An 18,614-nucleotide genomic window follows, 5' to 3' on the forward strand; every position below is an offset into this window, starting at 1 on the left:
TTTTCTTCTGTTGTAATTTAAAATGTATGTAGAATTCTAATCTCACAATTGCCACATACTCACAAGGAGACACCTAGCTTATCAGAAAAGGGATTTATTGCAAGTTCTTTAATGAGAATTGAAGGACACGTCTCAGATTCTCCGCCTAAGTATCAGAGTTCCAAAGGAAAGTCATTCTTGGGAAACATTTCTTTCTCTACCATGATTAGATACTATTGTGGCTGTAAGGTTTTTTTATCTTGTTTTTTGTTTTTGTTTTAGTCAAAGAGGAAACTCTCATGCTTAGAATATTCCATCCATTTCTTTCCTTGAGCTGATATATATCAAAGTGTTATCCATTAGATCTATGAATGGTGGACATGAAGGAAGATCCTATTCAATCTTTGTTGCCAAGATGTCAGTTGAAATCAGGTTTCTTTGGAGTTCTTTCAGTGCTGGATGGAAATTTCCTTTTTGTTGTAAGATATTGAATAAATATAGGAGATAGATAAGATTTTCAAGGTTGATTATAAGAGACATTCCTCTCTTTGCTTCTGAAAACACCTCCAATTCTTTGTCACATTGGCTACAGATAGTTAGGGAAATAGAAGAGGTAGAAAGGTATTTTGTAGACATCATCATGGGAGAGGAATTTGGTGACATATATGTTGTGGTCTAATGTGCCTTTTTGTGCAAGGTGAAAGCCCACCTTAGCCTTTATGCTATCCGATGGGCAGGGAGTGAGACATTAACAATACTCAATACACAACAACACTGTGCCATATGAGCTCCCACACATGTTCTATCAACCCAGGACTTCAAAACATAATGATTATTTAAAAAAAAATCCCAGACTGGATAAGATTATCATGACTAACCCAGTGGTAGATGATGACAAATGAATATGTTACTATTTGGGAGTTGCTGTTTGAGAATGTGACATGTGAAGATCTTATGCCTAATGCCAAAGTTAGAAGAGAGATTTGAAATCAGTCCCTTTACTTGCCTTCAAATGAGGCTTCAGACAATTTACTTATCTCTGCCCCACACATTCTGTGAGGCTGGATTTCAAGAAAAACATAACAAATGGAATGTTCAGAGTAAAAGAGACTGCTCAGCTGGGGAAACGAATGAATCAAATATTGGATGGGTTGGTTTAGAAACAAAAGGATGAAAAAGTCCTTTACGTGATGATAGCTCAAGATATTATAGTTTTCTCCCATGGAGTTTACAGTCCCTTCAAATTTTTCTGTAACACATAGTAGATTAGAAAAACTCTGGGGTGAAAACAAGCGATTTCTTTATAATAACCAAGAATGTTAGAACAAAGTGTGAGTGTAGTGAAGAGAGTATGTACAGGAAATGACAATTGTAAAAGAAAGCTACAACTAGAAGACTAATGTAATGTAATGATTTTTTTTTTTTCTGGTGCTCTTTTAGGGAAACACGGAAATAAATATCACTAAATAACTCACTGGGATTTGGATTTTGTGTGTGTGTGTGGTAACATCAGGATTTTTATTATAAAACAAATTGAGTATATATCCTAAGGCCAACATTAAATGAAATTCTTGGGACTTGTTCCTTCCAAAATCTACACAAAGATTTCCTCAAGATCTTAGTATGCTTCTAACAAGATGGCAGGAATAGGCAGAATGTACTCTAAGACAACACACAACCCAGCTTCAAATGAAAACGTTAATACTAATAAAACGTGAACACACCATTCTAGTGAACTAAAATTTGATGTGAATCAGTAAGGCTCTTGCAATGAAAGGCTTGGTGGTTAGGTGATGGTGGCACGTGCTGGGTCCAGGACCGAGAGTCCATGTTTTTACTGAGGAACTGAAATTCAAAATGCCAAGTATTAGAGGGAAATGCAAGGCAAAGTCTAAAATGACCAAATCATGCAGACACTTAACTGACTTTATGAAAAAGATAACACTAAATAAACAAGTCTTAAATTACTAGAGTCGATGCTGTAATGATAAAACTTCCACCATTTTGATACATCCATACAAACACAGGATGGCCACATTTGCAAAGTGTGTTTCTTCATGAATCTTGCTATAATCTGTTTATGCAACTTGAGCCTGTGGGATAGTTATGTACTATTTATTTATTTATTATTAGGTAGGCTACATGCCCAACGTGGGGCTTGAACTCACAACCATGAGATTTAAGACTTGCATGCTCTACTGACCAAGCCAGCCAGGCGCCCCAAATAATGTACAGTTTACAATGACAGATATTTCACTGGTCTGTTCTTTGGCCTCTAGAAGACTCATCAATAATTCAAGAACATGACACATTGTGCATAATTGTTTCTTTCCCTTTTGCAAAATAAATCACTGATATTTTAATCACTAAAAGTCATTCACATTTATATCAGCATAGGACACATAAACCAAGAAATGTTCTTGTTGAGATAATGACAAATGGAAGGAAGATAAAAATCTTATAAACGTTACAATCTCATTACTATGAAATGTCTACTTTGCAAGCAAGGCCAATGATCCTTAATCAAAAACACAGTGAACAACTAAGTGTTTTAATTTATGTTAAGGTAAAAAAAAAAAAAACTTAAAAGGGATATTTTATTGTGTGAAACTTAAAATATATAAAATTTAATATATAACAAACTATAATATGACTTAACCCTAGATCAACCACTTGCTAGCTGGATTACCTTGGGAAAGTTGTTAAATCTCTATTATCCACAGTTTTCTCATAAGTAAGATTGTAAATTAACACCCCTACTGATTTTTCTCACAGAGTAGTAATGAAAATAAAAGGATATAGTGTATAAGTGAATGTATTTTACAAATCAGATAAAGCTAAGATATATTCTACCCCATGAAGTACCAGCGGAAAAACAGCTAAGAAAAAAAATGTTATTTAAAAATTACTTGACATCCATTTTTAGAGAACTTGCTTTCAAAAGCATCGATTGCTGTGCCAAAAACGTTCAGGTTGCATTTTGTCCTACGTCTAATTTAGACCCTGTCACAAAAGCATAAAAAAGTATAAAAGACAATGTCACCTTCCTACTCCACCATAGCATGTATATAACATCCTTTCATATATAATTAGATTAAAGGGATTTAATCTTAACTGCATGAAAGAAAATTGGAAATAGGTAATTGCAGTAACTGTAATTATCGTAACTTGAAAATATTACTTTCCAGAATAAACTTTTACTTCTGGAAGACTTTTCAAATCTGGTCAATATATTGAAAAGAAAATCAATGAATATATTGAACAGTGTGAAACCCGTTCTGGCTGGTTTTTCTGATTTTTTTTTTTTTTACAGGGGGTTGGGGTGTTATTGTTTTATAAGATTCTTTGTTTCCTGGGTACTCTTCTTGTCTGACACTCCAACAGGGATTCGCCATTCAATTCCCTTCGTCAACAAAGACCTAAGCAAATTATGAGCTACACTTTAAGTACAGGTCACTTCTAATGGTGCTGAAAGGCTGAGCAGCAAAACTCACAAGGTGACTTGCCAAAAGACTAGATGGTCTGAAATAGAATGAATAATGTACAGTTAAAACCATATCCCTGAAATCGGATATGTTGACTTCAAAGAAAGGTTGACTCTTAAAGCTTTGTGACTTTTGGCAAGTAGTGAACTCACTAATGTTTGGTCTTCTTATTCTTAAAGCAGAGATAATATTAGTGCTTATCGCAAACGGTTGTGAGGGCTAAATAAAAGAATCCAAGGAAAGTTCTTAGAAAAACATCTGACACACAAAACATTCAGCAAGTGTTAAATAGCATATGTAAAGAAATATAGACAAAATAGATTTCTTTTTTTTTAACAAAATCCTTGACTAGAAATATTAGGCACAGATTAATCAACTTGAGAACTTTTTAACAATCGAAATGCCAAATCAGTGAACTAATTTTACTCTAATATTGTGCCTTTTCATTACATATACATATACATACATGCATGTGTATATACACACATGCACACACACATATTACTATATAAGACATGGACATACACCACACGCACATGCAAATTTATCTTAATGGCAGGAAGGCTGTAGCAATGAAGAAATTAAAAACACAGATCGTAGGACCTGTGCTTTTCTCCAATGAAGCCATTTAATTTTCCAATGCTTCTGTAAGTTTAAATAATTTTGATTTGTGGCTATTGAGAAAAATTGTCCACTTATTTAGATGTAGTGCAATGGCAAAAGAAAATGATTGAAAGTGAAAGAGTCACACATATTGTACAATATGCTATATCCTGCTAATCCAGTTGGAGATGAATAAAAATGCTTCTCAGGTCAGCTGAAAATAGATATAATTCTTAAAATCTTCTCAGTGTTAAACGGGCAAGAGTGACAAATTCTAGGGAAAAGAGATCTTTGGTTTTGAGTTCTCATTTATTCATTGTTCCTCACAGTTGATATGCCTGTTAACAATTCAATGGAAGAGGAAATGAATTCTCCAATAAGAACATAAAGAACTGTCCCAATGTATTAGCTAATCTTTCCATTCCTTTAAGAGATTCAAACTGAATTTTTCCCTTGTTTTCAAAAGTAGTGCCAAATATAGTATTGGGTGCAATCTTGGACAAAGTCAACTTTCAACTTCTCCATGTTTAAAGGTTATCAGACTCAAAAGATAAATCTCAGAAAAATAGCACTCTATCAGCTAAAATTTTACAGCCATGGTTAATCACTATTTATTTTGCATTCATCCAAGATCTATGCCTTTCTCAGGGAAAAAAAAAAAAAAAGAGGTGAAGAGGACATATTAACATTTGCAAAGTCCTTTGAGAGATGTGTTACCAAAGTGTAAATTATATCCATGTTATTAGCCCAGCCTCATTGAACATGAATAAATTACAAACAAATGAAAGAGTTTTTAATGGAGCAGAACTATTATAAAAAAGAACTTAAAATCTGAAATTAAAGTGTTTGAATACATTTTAAATGCTGTTGCTTGCTTTTCCTGAATTAGCGTTCAGTTTTGAGACAGTCAGGCAAAGAAAAGGACCCAATTTGAAAACATTCATGTTTTACTAACAGCCACATTTCTCTCACCATGGATTAGAGCACTATAAATGCTGCCTGAGATTTTACATCTATCAGAGGCAAAAATTGCCATATTTTTTCATAGAAATGGATATAAGCCATTAGATAGTTTTGAAATCATAATCACTGCTCCTATAAATTGCTAAATGAGATGAAGGGTTTATATTCATGTTACTCAAAAAATGAATTTTTCAACATTTGGCTGCTGAGTAATGGCTGTGCAATGTTTCCACTAAGATAAATGCAAGTTTTATTTTCCCTGCCACTTGTTTAAAACTCCTTTGCATTTTTTACACAACAGCCCATTTTTCATTACCAGGAAAGGTATGCAATTGGAACCATGCTACTTTTTACTCACAGTAAATCAATATGTGTCATAAGAGCAGAAAAGCAACTAATATCCCTTGCTATCATTGGACCTTCCCTTAGAGCTAGTCCCAGAAGATACTGCTAGGTTGGGTTGCTATAGTAACAGAGATCTTGTGCCTCTTGCTTGGTTTGTTACAGTGTATTGATCTTTATCACATAGGTATAAACCTGAAGGATCTTTATGGTAAATAAGAAATTACAAAGAATCAATAACAAGGTGTTTGACCTTTCCCTTGATCTGAGTGATTTAATTAAAAGTAGTATTAAGAAGGTAACTCTTTAAGATTTCAAATTCTTTTGCTGACTTACAGTTAAATTATTCATTGTCTTTTCCTTAGGCTCCTTAAGTAGTCTCATTTCTTAAAAATGTGGGGGAAATTCCTTGACCCACTAGAGTGTTAGCATGGAATCTCATACGGTTTTACCAGCTGTGAAGGTCTGCTGTAAAAATGTCTTAAAATAATAGTAATCTACTTTAAAAATATCTACAATTAGCAAAGAGATTCAACAACACTCTCCTGTCAATATAGAAGGATTATATTCTGACTTCTATTAAAAAAAAGTATCAGGGTGGATAATATATTTTGTAATACATAGAGTTCTTTGTTTTGCCTAATCAACAAGATAAGCTTATAAAGCATTTAGAACGCATCTGGCATACAAGTAAACACCTAATCCTAGTAAATATTATAATTTTTATCACTATCATAGTATAGTCAGGCAAACACATTATATCCCTTTCTATACAGTAGACACTACTGATTATGCAACTGTAGTGACCTTTGCAGTCCAAATATTTTTAAAGTAAAAATGACATAAGGAACACACTACTATGTGGTTGAGCCTTAAATATATTATAAAAAGCTCCGGGTCCTTTGTAGAGGACCAGCCTTGTGAATAACATATTTGTATTTGATGGACATTCCCTAGATAGGCAGCTTCGAGAGGAGTGTATTATATGTTTGGAGCTGGGACTTCAAATTGTTTATCATACTACTTACTGAGACCTTAAACTCCCTAAGACTTTGTATTTTCATCTGTAACAAAAAGATAAAAGCAATTTCAAAACCAGCTGTAAGGTGGAGAGAATCTAGGGAGACAATGTATATAAAGCACCTGCTGAAATGGCTGGTACAAATGATACCTGTTACATTTTAGCCCTCTTTCCTTTAATGATGTTCCAGTCACTCCTTTTATTAAAATTTCCAAGAGGAACTTGAAGGTCAAAATGAGTTTAAATTCTGTATTTCTTAGCAATACTTCAAAATACATGGGTTTTAACTCTGGCAAATGGTGTAGACAATTTTCACTTCAATGTAATTCTATGTTACAAATTATTTTTTTTTAATTTGCCTCAATTGATAATGTCTTTCCTGAAGTATGTTTTCATGACCTCCTAGTCCAGGATGATGCTCTGGGGAAAAAAGGGCAGGAGAGGGAATCTTTCCATGGTCAGATACATTTTAGAAATTGTTACATAGTACATCTCACTGTAGGAATTAATAGATGCAGGAGTATATTCAACCCTCAGAAAAATCCCAGAAAATCTCAGATAAAAAAATTAGTATTGCTTTGTGGTAAAGAGTGTAAATTTGGGTGTTAGGCCTGTGACTGCAACTTTTAATGCTCATTAGCTTATCAGTTTGGGAAGTTACTCAACCTCCACGTTTCAGTTTCCTCATCTGTAAAATAAGAATGGCAACAGTACATTCCACACCAGCAGGAAAGGTTAAAATGAGATCTACCATGTGCTCAGAGGCCAACGGAGTCAATTCAATAAAAAGAGTTCTGAAAGAGCCTGTTTAAACTCTTCAGCGTGATAACTGTCCTCTACAAATAGTATCTTTGAACATCTTCTAGAACTATTATTCCTCGGAACACTCTTTGAACAGTGCTAGAGTTGTGACAAAGTGTAATTAAGTAAAAGACTATTCAGCATATTAATGCCCAAATCAAGTAGCACAAAAAGTAAGTTGCTTCACATGTGATCCCACTGGCTTGCTATTTCTTGCCAGAAAGTCCCACGATCAGGGCATGAGAGCAACTATGTTGTCTAAAGATCTTACCAAATGGATGTTGTACTCATTAGAGCCATTTACATCTATTTCATGTGTTGGCAGAGATCAGTTTATCATATTGGACCATTTGCATGTCACTGAAATTTGAGCCTTAAAAGGAGAGGAATATCAAATGATTAAAGCTTTAATGAGTAGGAGAGTGAAAACTCAGTATGTGTTTGTCTCCCTGATGGCATCTGCAAAGAGAAGGGACTATATTCAGATGTTTGCCAGTTTCCTAGTGATAACCCAAAACAATTTGAGTCGGTTTTTAAAATGGAGATATAAAATAGTAATGGAAGGGGGCGCCTGGGTGGCTTAGTCGGTTAAGCGTCCGACTTTCGCTTGGGTCATGATCTCGCGGTTCGTGGGATCGAGCCCCGCGTCGGGCTCTGTGCTGACTGCCAGCTCAGAGCCTGGAGCCTGTTTCAGTCTGTGACTCCCTCTCTCTCTGGCCCTCCCCTGCTCACGCTGTCTCCTCTCTCCTCTAGAAATAAATAAAACATTAAAAAAAAAATAGTAATGGAAGTTAAGAAAAGGTGGGAGCTTCATCCAAGGAAACACACTGCTGCAAATTCACAACAAAATGCAAAGTCCCCCCTCATCTAAATAACAGCCCTATTCCAATAAACCTCTGTACCCTTTTCCAGAAGGTGGGAAGCTTAGCCAATGACCAGAAAAATGAGCAGTCAGCTAATTAACCTGACGCCTTTTAGAAGTCTACTTATGCTCAAATTTGCAAACTGTATCAGGTTGATGACTTTTCTTCTTTTAAAGAGTTCATATTTTTAATGTCATCATGAGAAATAAATGCAGAACAAAAAAATAGTTCACTCATAATTCTGTGCCTTCAAAAATTAAAAACTTTAATTATTCCTCTTCCCTTCAAATCTTAATCAGAATTATATACAATTTCTATATTATGTGTAATATAGAAATATATAATATATGTTATAACATAGAAATATATAATAGATATTATAATATATAATATATAAATATTTCAGAGAGATATTTTATATGTAAATACAGTTTCAAAATCTGTATTTTTTTTCCTACTTAACACTATATCTTCAGTACTTCCCCACAATGATACATAGAAGTTTCTAAAAACAATCATTTCCCCAGCAGGGAGATCACTTCAAAAGTTACTGTCATTTGTGTAGAATATTATCATCATCGAATTGGGACTGACAAACAAATAGCATATTTTTATGACATCTAAGAAATATTTCAGAAAGCCTCTCCTACAGGCTTATACAGATTTATATTGCCACCTGACTTCTTGATACTGGAAGCCTGGGTAGAAACCAAGTAACTGAATGAACTAAAACAATGGAAAATGTGTATGTTTCTCCTCCTCAAAATCACAACTTCAGGCCTCCAAATCACATATTTATATTTCAGAGATATATAGAGCATGACCAAATGGTAAGATCCAAACATGTATTACCACAGAAGTCAACAAGGAATTTTTAGCATCACTGTCCAATTTCAAAAGTCAATGAAAAATAACTGAAATACCTTGGAGGAAAGAAAGCACTTAGCTTGCATGTCCACCAGATAGTTCAAAAACAGTTATCACCCATTGGAAGATGTAAAGCAAAAATCTGGCTTTGAGAAATCATTTTTGCATTTAGAAACAAGAGCATCCTGACTTTGCTAAGGGATTACTAGCATGCTTGCCTAAAAGGAACAGTCAAAAATCTCAGAAATTCTCCCTTGTCCTAAAGGGTTGTTTAATATTTATTTGGGTAGAAACTAATCCCTCTCCTGGGGCACCTAGCTGGCTCAGTAGGTTAAGCGTCCGACTTTGGCTCAAGTCATGATCTCACGGTTTGTGGGTTCGAGCCCCACATCAGGTTCTGTGCTGACAGCTAGCTCAGAGCCTGGAGGCTGTTTCAGATTCTGTGTCTCCCTCTCTCTCTGATCCTCCCCTGTTCACACTATCTCTCTCTCTCTCTCTCAGAAATAAAACATTTTTTTAAAAAGGAAAAAAAGAAACTAATCCCTCTCCCTTAAATGAAGATATATATGTGCATAAACAAGCATGCCCACATAAGCATACAAGTGTGTGTACATAAGTATACATTAGTAGTCAGATATGCAAAGTAGCTATTGATACATTGCTTTCTAGAAACTCACAGATAAGACATATGCTTAGCAAAGACAACCTCTGCCAAAAAAGTCTTCTGGGTTCTTTCTCTGTAATCTGCAAACATTCTTGTATTTTTCATTCTTATTTATTGTTATTGTATCTCTTCAAATGTATAAAGAGAAGCTGTGTTCATATACACAATAATCATAAAACCATACATAGGTAAAGTGATTGGGTGTTGTGAACAAATCTTGAAATCATTTAGCAATGAACTTGTTAACTCTGGCTAATGCTGAGAAGAGTAGGACACGAGTAAATGCATTGAGGGGTAGACTTATTAAAAGAATCTTGTATTTATGACTTTCTAAGGGGTAGAAAGTCAGTGTTTTGGCAATTGTATTATCTTTAAGTAAATGCGAAATCAACAGTCTTAACAGACCTAAATGACTCTAAATTATTCTTTGGATGGACATATTCATTATGGCCATATGAAAATACTCTCAGAATGGACAGAATACTAAGGGGTAAATGCTAATATACCATGTATATTTCACTGTATGTACATTTTACATAATAATATGCATACATGCATTGACTTATATTATGAGTAAATATGACCATACCTTACAGCCTCAAAAGAGATACACCCATGTTAAAAGTGTACAGAAGCACAAAACTGCAATGCAGAGACAGGGAGGCAATCATTCCCCTAGTGTGTTCGAGATTTTGACTCTAGGCACTTAGTACTTAATCCCGGTGTCCAGAACAACTTAAAGTTAAGGTGTTCACAGCAACAACCAATCAATCGTTCGAAAACCAATACTCTGGGTATTTTTGAGTAGTAACTGTCAGCTCTTTAAAATAAGTGAGTGCAAAATGACAATCAATTAAATATAGTCCATGCCACAAATCAAAAAGTGTTAGCCAAAGTACATGCATATCAATCAGACATTTTTTAGCTCGTCAACTCAGTATAGAAGAAGAGACAACATGTAATGAAAGGTGAATATGGTCTTCATGTGAAATTTCGGCTCCTGGTCAGAATAGAATGGGAAGTAAAGGGTAAGCAAAGACAAGGAGAGGGATGTTTTTAAAATCAACTCACTCCATCAGGGTGGGAATGGACTCCTAGCAAGCTGAAGGACAAGAATTTCAATGAATACGTATTAAGGGATAGTTTCCTTTTGTGACAAATAGTTTTATTTTCCAATTTATGCAATGATAGTAAGTTTCCTTTTGAAAGGATTTGAAAGAAAACGGGCCAGTTTTAAAGTGAAACCTGTTGTTAAAACAAACAAACAAGCAAGCAATATAAACTCCCCCTGGACACTGCACAAAGAGAATGGGAAGAACTACAGGTCATTATAACATTGCCCAGTAGCACTTGTCACAGCTGAGTGGTGCCCTAACTTGCTGGGCCGGTCAGGGAATGACCATATTCCAGTTAACCCTCTGAGCGCAGGCTCACCTGGAACATCCGAAGCATGAAACTGAATGTGTGCAATATGTTCTGCTTTGTTAACTGACGTTAAATTCAAATGCTATCACTCAGGACTTGGATGCAACTTTTTTCAGTAAGCAAATCTCAACTCCTCTATAAACAATGCATGAAAAGATTTCTCTGAAAGGAAACCATTTTCTGAACACAAAAACATAAAAAAATACCTTATCTGTCCAATATGATATAAATTCATGTTATTTATAAATATCGGTATTAAATTCTCAGATCATTGACTAAATATGGAAGACCAGACACAAATAGATACATGTGATATATACTTTTGCCTAAAGATATTTGGTTACATTACAGGGAAAAGTATCTAATTTATTAACCATGTGTTAGTCAACACTTCTATTATAAAAAGCAATAGTTACTTAAATAAATGAAGCCCTATGTTTTGTTTCCAGGCTCTAAGGCCTGATGTTCTCAAGAAGCATGAGTCTCAACTGAGAGGGATCAACCTGGTAAAATGTAAATACATTTGCAGAGATACTAAATCACTATTTTTTAATGTACTAAAACAAAAGACGGCAGTTTGGCAAAAATAAACATATAGGTAATCTTTGTAATAAAAGAATTAGAGAACAATAAGCAATTACTAAGGCAACTGTGTATCTGAGTGAGGCCATTCTTCCAGATTTGTTCTCAAACCTCTAGTCATCATTTAACATTATATGTTTTTCATTGCCATTACAAAGGAAAATAGCAATTACTACCTAGAAATGTTTTTTTAAATCATAAACACGGCCTTTAAATTAGATTAAAATACAAAACGATCAACATTACTTTTGAAGACTAATTGTGATTAAACTTCTCTTTGAATTACATGCTGTAGAGCCTTAAAATTTTGACATATGAATAATTTTCAGTCAAAACTTGAAATTAAGAAAACTTTACACTGACAAAATTGCCCCTGGGCCATCACTGATTTTGAGTATTATTAGGAATTTTCATTGATGGCACTTGATGTACACATTCATTCTGCTCTACAAAACAGAACAACAAGCAAGATATTTTAACTTATTCAAATGAGAGAATACAGTCCCTCTGAATCATAACCTCTGTTCTTTAGGAAATGACTTAAAAATATGGCAGAAAAATACTTATGAATTGCAGATTTCTAGGTATATGTCAGCACTCTATTTTCATCTTCTCATTTTTGAAGAGAAGAATCTTGGTCTTAGGAAAAGTCACAAACTTATTCTGAGATCAAATTGTCTTGATTTTTAACAAAACAGATCAAGTGAAAGGCATGAAATGTTACTTTGAGCCACTAATAACAACTTAAAACTTCTCAGGATATCTAGTCAGATTTTTCACTAGTAAAATGGATATTAATTATTGTAAAAGGGACCGAAACCACCAGAACATTCATTGGCACACATCCACGTTTCTTTATTCTAACCCAGAAAACAAATGGCAGCCACTATTTAGCCATGCCCCTTGTAATGAGCTTTCATTCTTCTCACTCTGGTTCATTACCCAAACTTCTGAACCCAAATCATGTTCAAATCATTTGAAAGTTACCAGAACCAATATGATGATCACTTCCCAAACTTGGAATATGGATGACCAGGGCAGAACACTGTTTCTATTTCCCATGGGAATTGAGGGGGTGGGGGGAGTTTGGTGGGGTGGTGGTGGTGGTGGCGGCGGCTAGTTCCTTTGAAACTAAACGCATAAACAAAAAAAGGAATTTGATTTTTCTTTTCCTCATTCTACATGATCTCTATGATCTGTTCGGTGTGTGTTTTTGCATATATGTAAAAAGAGAAAGATAGTTCTATTTATTTAGCCCTCAGTAGTAATTATGTATAATACATTTAAAAACATGTTCATACCTGGTATCTTCAAATCCAACTGAAAAGACCATAAGGGAAGTTCTTGCTTAGTTACAGGTCATAATTCGCCTATAACCCCCAACTCAAGCCCTGAATATTCTCATAAAGGACATGATACTAGGTAAAAAGTAAAACTTTACCCTAATGAAGAGGATCTTTTCTCCCACTCGGTATCTTCCTTGAGACAGCCTCTCCACACAGAATTTGTTTGGGCATTTGCAAGGAGGATCTTCAGAAATTCGCTTCACCTGAGAGAGAAGAGCGAGCAAGTTCATTTTCCTTAATCAAGTTCCATTTAGATTGATTTGTTCCAAGGGTTCAAAGGCCCTGGACCATTAATATTTTTAAATTTATTCTATATCAAACTATGGACATGATATGAGCACAAAAATATCACATTACACCCTAACTATGTAAACGTCAGGCCCTGAAGGCATTTTCTGAATGCCAATAACTGCACTGGGGCATAAGTTGGCTGCTGACAATAATAGTGATGCCAGAGGATAATGGTGAGCAAATCCCTGGGCAGTGGAGGAATAATGAGTGAGGTTCTCACTGGGGAGAATTAAAAAGATTGTGCACATCCGGTTGCCAAGATAAACAGATTGAAAGCTAGAACAGAATGTATTTATCGATGCAAAATTTCCTTATCATAATTGTAATGATATTAATTTTACCATTTTCAAAATAAATGATTTTAAATTATTATTTTTTAAAAAATGAGCCTATTGTTTCATATTATTTTAGACTCTAAGATTTCCTTTAGGGAATAATTTCTACTTCACTCAGAGTCACCCAGAAATTCACCCCACCTCAGTAATCCTCATCTACCAAAACCTATTTGTGGCAGCATCTTCTAATTTATATGTTGTTATAGAATTCACTTCTGAATATCAGAGTCCATCTCTATTTTCTCTATCTCCCTACTCTTTAAAATACATAATCTAAGGGATATGCACATGACACTTGTAAATAGTTGTGGCTCTTAGATGATAATGGATAGTCCATGATTTTAGGAGTAAGTTTATACTTATGTTTTCCTTGACTGAGAAGCTGCCATGCTATATCTCATAACTGTCCTCTCTCAAACCAACAAAACAAACCAGAACAATAATTTCCTGTGTTTTGAGCCAAAGTCACCATGGAAGAAAGAAAGAAAGGCTGCCATGTGCAACCTGCCTTTGAGAAGCTAGATAGAACAAATTTAGATTCTAAAGGAATTCACTTGGGCTCCCCTCACCCAAAGTATTTATACCACAAAGATAGGGTTCCTGAAGTTTTGTCATTTTAAGTTTATTTATTTTGAGAGAGAGAGAGAGAGAGAGAGAGAGAGAGAGAACAAGTAGAAGAGGGCCAGAGAGAGAGGGAGAGAGAGAAAATCCCAAGCAGACTCTGCACTGACAGCATGGAGCCCGATGCAGGAGTTGAACTCATGAACTATAAGATAGTTCAAGCAGAAGCCAAAAGTCAGACACCTAACCTACTGAGCCACGGAGGTGCCCCAGGACTTTTCACATTAAAGAAACTCAAATAGTCCCTCAACTCAATGTCTGACTTCAATCAGCCTTCCACTATGTATAAACCATGGGAAGAGTGACATATGAACACATGTGTATGGTGGTGTGAAGGACTTAAACAGTGTGGTTTCTCTAGAATAAGCGAGGTGTTAGAAAGAATGGAAGCATAAGACACTAGAGGGAAAGCTAGAAAGGGTGGAGGAATCCTGACACAAAACTTAAGAACTATACAATATGCCTCAGTGAAGACCTATAAAGAAGAATCAACACTATTGCTGAGGGAAAGAGAATCAACCTCAGGATGTATATTGCCATCAGTCCCTTCTAGAATCCTTAATTTTACGAACATGCAAACCTATAACTCGTGGTACTTATTTTTACCATAGCAAATTGTATCTCAGTCATCGGTTAACCTCAATGTCTCTTTCCTAGATTGTGAGTTACATTGGGTTAAGCTAGTATCTCATTATAGTTTTAAATTCTTGAAATAAAGCATGATGTCTTAATGGCATATGTGTTCAATAAATGCATATTAAGTAATAATTGAATGGTAAATGAAACATGTACCTGTACAGGACACAGGTGAAAATTAATGCAACAGATTAAGACTGGATTCAAAGAATCTTGGAAATGGCTTTCATTGAAAAAATGAGGAAACTACCTAACAATCATTAAGTTAGTGACTGGGCCTATGTCTTTGAGTTCTGAAGTTTTTGTACTGTATAAAACTTGGCTCACAGCTATATCCATCCACCCACCCCAGTATTAAGAGAATTCTGTCACTAGGGACTTGTTGAAGGCGTATGCTTGAACAAGATGACAATTGTAGAACAAGAAGCACAAAAACTGGGGAATACAAGTGTCATTCCCTTCCATAACGAGGAACCACGTTCTGGGGTATGGTGGTGTCAATGAATGTGGGCTCTTTTCAGAGTCCCTCTATGTGTTATCTCTTTCTAAATGTGTTTCCTAAAGTGTTTTAAAATAAAAATGTATACAAAGTATAATTATATAGAAATTATGTTGAATTTATACCACTGCCAATTAATACCATGACTTTTCACCACAATAGGGACTCCTGTGAGAAAGGAAGGAAGGGAAGGAGGAAAAGGAGGGAGGGAGGGAGAAGGACTTTGGCCATCCAGAAGAGAATCAAACAGTGGGCATTATAAAAGCACATGGCCCAAATGTTAGAAGAGCCATACTTGGCCCAGCTTCACTGCCACATAGTAACTGGACAAAACAGTAGACTGATGTCCAAGTGCTTCCTCTGCTAAGACAAGACATCACAATCACGTATGGAAAGTATTTCCACCTAGAAGTGTTCTTATACAGAACAAAGAAACTATTGGGATGAAATGAAGTAAAACACAAGGAACATTTTCCCAAGTGACCTGCCCTTCTCCAATGCCTTCCTAGCTTTGAAAATGGACTTTTTTTTTTTTTTAAAATCAAGGGCTTTTTTGTAGTTCTGTGAGGGATGGAGGCAGAAATGGAAGAGACAAGGCCAGACTGTGGGTAGTGGAAATATATTGTTAAGTCAACAGTGACTGGTGACATCTGTACTTCTAATGTTACCTTGGGATAAGTCAGTCTGGCAGGTGTTCTGTTTTTGGCCAGGAACCCAGCCAATTTTCTGCCGAAATAGGATTTCAAGAGGAGCCTGATTACTCAGAATTATACTATCTCTCATCCCCAGACTGAGGAAGTTGATGGAGAAGAGGAAGAAAGTAAGAATGGTTTCTTAGAACTGTATTCCATTCATTGTGTGGGAACGCGCTCACCATGAGGGAAGGCAAACAGAGAACTCAACCTACCCTACTGTTTTATCACAGCTGATTCCCTCTATCTGGACATCTGGAGAATACATTCATCTGAATGGACTCCACTGTGTTTCTCTGATGATATCTTGATTAAAGAAGGTGGCATGGATTATCTGCATAAAGGGTCACCATTTTTTTTTCGATTTTCCACAATTTCTCTAAGGAAATGTGAGGAAACGTTGAAAGTTTCAAACTGGCAGTTATTGTTGGAACTGTTTGGTGGAATATGATATCTTAGCACACGTCAGCTTCTCTTTCTTTTTCTTTTTCTTTATTCTTATCTCTTCCCCCCCCTCCTTTTTTTCCTTCTTTTGTTCCCCCTCTTTATCCTCCTTCCTTTCCTTTTTTTTTTTTTTTTTGGTGAAATAACAACTTTTCCAGAGTAAAAATAGCCGACATGATTAACTAAACACAGGGACTTTGCAAGCAATTTCTATCTTATACCCCTATTCTACAGCACATACCACAGCTCCTGACTTTCAACTCCCCAATTGGCTCTATGTGCCTTATTAGATGGTGAAGCAGTCGCCATAGGAACTCTATCTATTGGACATATGAAGCTCGATTTAAACCATTGGTGAGGCTCAGATTAGTTTTGTCTTTGTTCCACTGTCCCTGGAAATAAAACACACCAGTGAGAAACTATCACTTAAGCAGAATGTGAATATTTCAATGCAATTTCTCCAACATAGAGTGAAGGACACTGTAAGAGACTCCTGTGGCCAAATAAGTTTGGAAAATTCCGGATTAAACAAGACCTTATTATAGAATTCATTACTGCCTTTGACACACCAAAGCACACTGCCCAACTCTGGATAGGGGCTGGAGTAAGCTGTATTTCTCAAACTAACATAACCATGGAATTGTTTTCCCCATGGGGCATCTGGCAGCGTGTCTGATTAAACATTATTTGAGAGAGGCTGGTTCCAAGACTTCTAAAACCTAGTATTCTAGCTGGCAACAATACAGAAATATCTACTTGACACATCTCCTACATTCAGTTAAAACTCCTTAACTAAATAGATGGTTATGTTCCCAAACTCCATTTGGTAAATGTTAAAGGGGGTTTAAAGCTCTTCTGAAATCCCATTCCTCATTTGCAGTGGAGCGAACAGAACCTGGAGTAGAGAGAACCAGGACAGAGTGACCATCTGGCCATCTTAAAGACAGCACCCATCTCATTCTACTCCTCAACCGGAATATTGGCAAAAGTTCTCCAAAGTCCTTTCCATGCTTATCGGACCACCTTCCCCTTCCTGTCACTGTTCTCCTCTACTCAAGGATGAGGGATGATCACACACGGGACAAGCTGGTGAGAAAAAAAAAAAAAAAGGAACCTTTCTGGCTACTTCTCCCAAGTTCATGTAAATGGCTTCAAGTGGCAACGTCTCCGCCCCCTGCAAAGCTAGAGCACAGTTGAGTAGTACACATATCCCCAGAGCACATGGCTCTTCTTCTTCATAAATAGAAAAAGGCAGAAGCTTTTGTAAATGTTTGTTAATTACATTGGTAATTTACCTAGTGTGCATGGCACTGGGTAGATAGAGATGAATGAAATATGGTCCTGTCACTGAAAATGAGACTTACACCCAGAGAAGAAGGTTATTTGTGCCCAATAAGGCACATCCCTCATTAAATATACACAAAACTTTGAGGCATCAAGGACTACTTTGCTGGGACGCCAGGGTGGCTCAGTGGGTTAAGCATATGACTTCAGGTCAGGTCATGATCTTGTAGTTTGTGGGTTCGAGCCCCACATCGGGCTCTGTGCTGGCAGCTTGGAGCCTGGAGCCTGCTTCGAGTTCTATGTCTCCCTGTCCCTCTGCCCCTCCCATGCTTACCCCTCCCCTTCAGAACTAAATAAATAAACATTAAAAAAGGACTAATTTGTCATTTTGCCTGGGATAAGAGATGCCAACAAAACTTTATAGAGGAGGCTGTGCAAATTGAATTTTAAAAGATGAAAAAGGTCTTAAGTGAACAATCAAAGGGTCTGTAAGCAGAACTCTGGTGAGGAAAGCAAGTGAGGAGAAACACAGGGTATAAAATTTCCTTAGAAATTTGGGATTAGCAGACATGCTTACAATGGATACATCAGAATGCAAGAATAAGTCCAGAGGATAAAAAGTCCAGGAAGGACAAAATGGCCTGGAATGTGTGACACATAAATGAGTTTGGGCATCACCCTGGAATGTCACAGGGAACCTCTATATAATTTAATCAAATCTGGGTTGTATTTTTTTGCTGATCATTCTGGTAGCAATAATGTTCACGGGGGGAACTTTCAAGAACAGAAAAGTAAACAGTATCAAACAACAGAAACCGCTCTCATAATTTGAGAACTAAAAAAAAAAAAAAAAAAAAAAACAAATTTGACA

General features: G+C 36.0%; 1 protein-coding gene across 2 annotated transcripts in view; it reads right to left on the bottom strand.

Annotated features, from left to right (window-relative positions):
• Nucleotides 1–18,614, bottom strand: part of GAS2 (growth arrest specific 2) — a 127,479-nt gene that overhangs the window by 41,357 nt on the left and 67,508 nt on the right. For both annotated transcript variants that reach the window (XM_077768058.1, XM_077768057.1), the window contains exon 6: nt 13,037–13,144. In XM_077768058.1, the coding sequence (XP_077624184.1) occupies nt 13,037–13,144 (108 nt within the window). The remainder of the gene's footprint in view (nt 1–13,036; nt 13,145–18,614) is intronic.

This window comes from Crocuta crocuta, unplaced genomic scaffold (genome assembly GCF_008692635.1).
Source record: "Crocuta crocuta isolate KB4526 unplaced genomic scaffold, BGI_CrCroc_1.0 scaffold371, whole genome shotgun sequence".
Taxonomy (NCBI): Eukaryota; Metazoa; Chordata; class Mammalia; order Carnivora; family Hyaenidae; genus Crocuta; species Crocuta crocuta.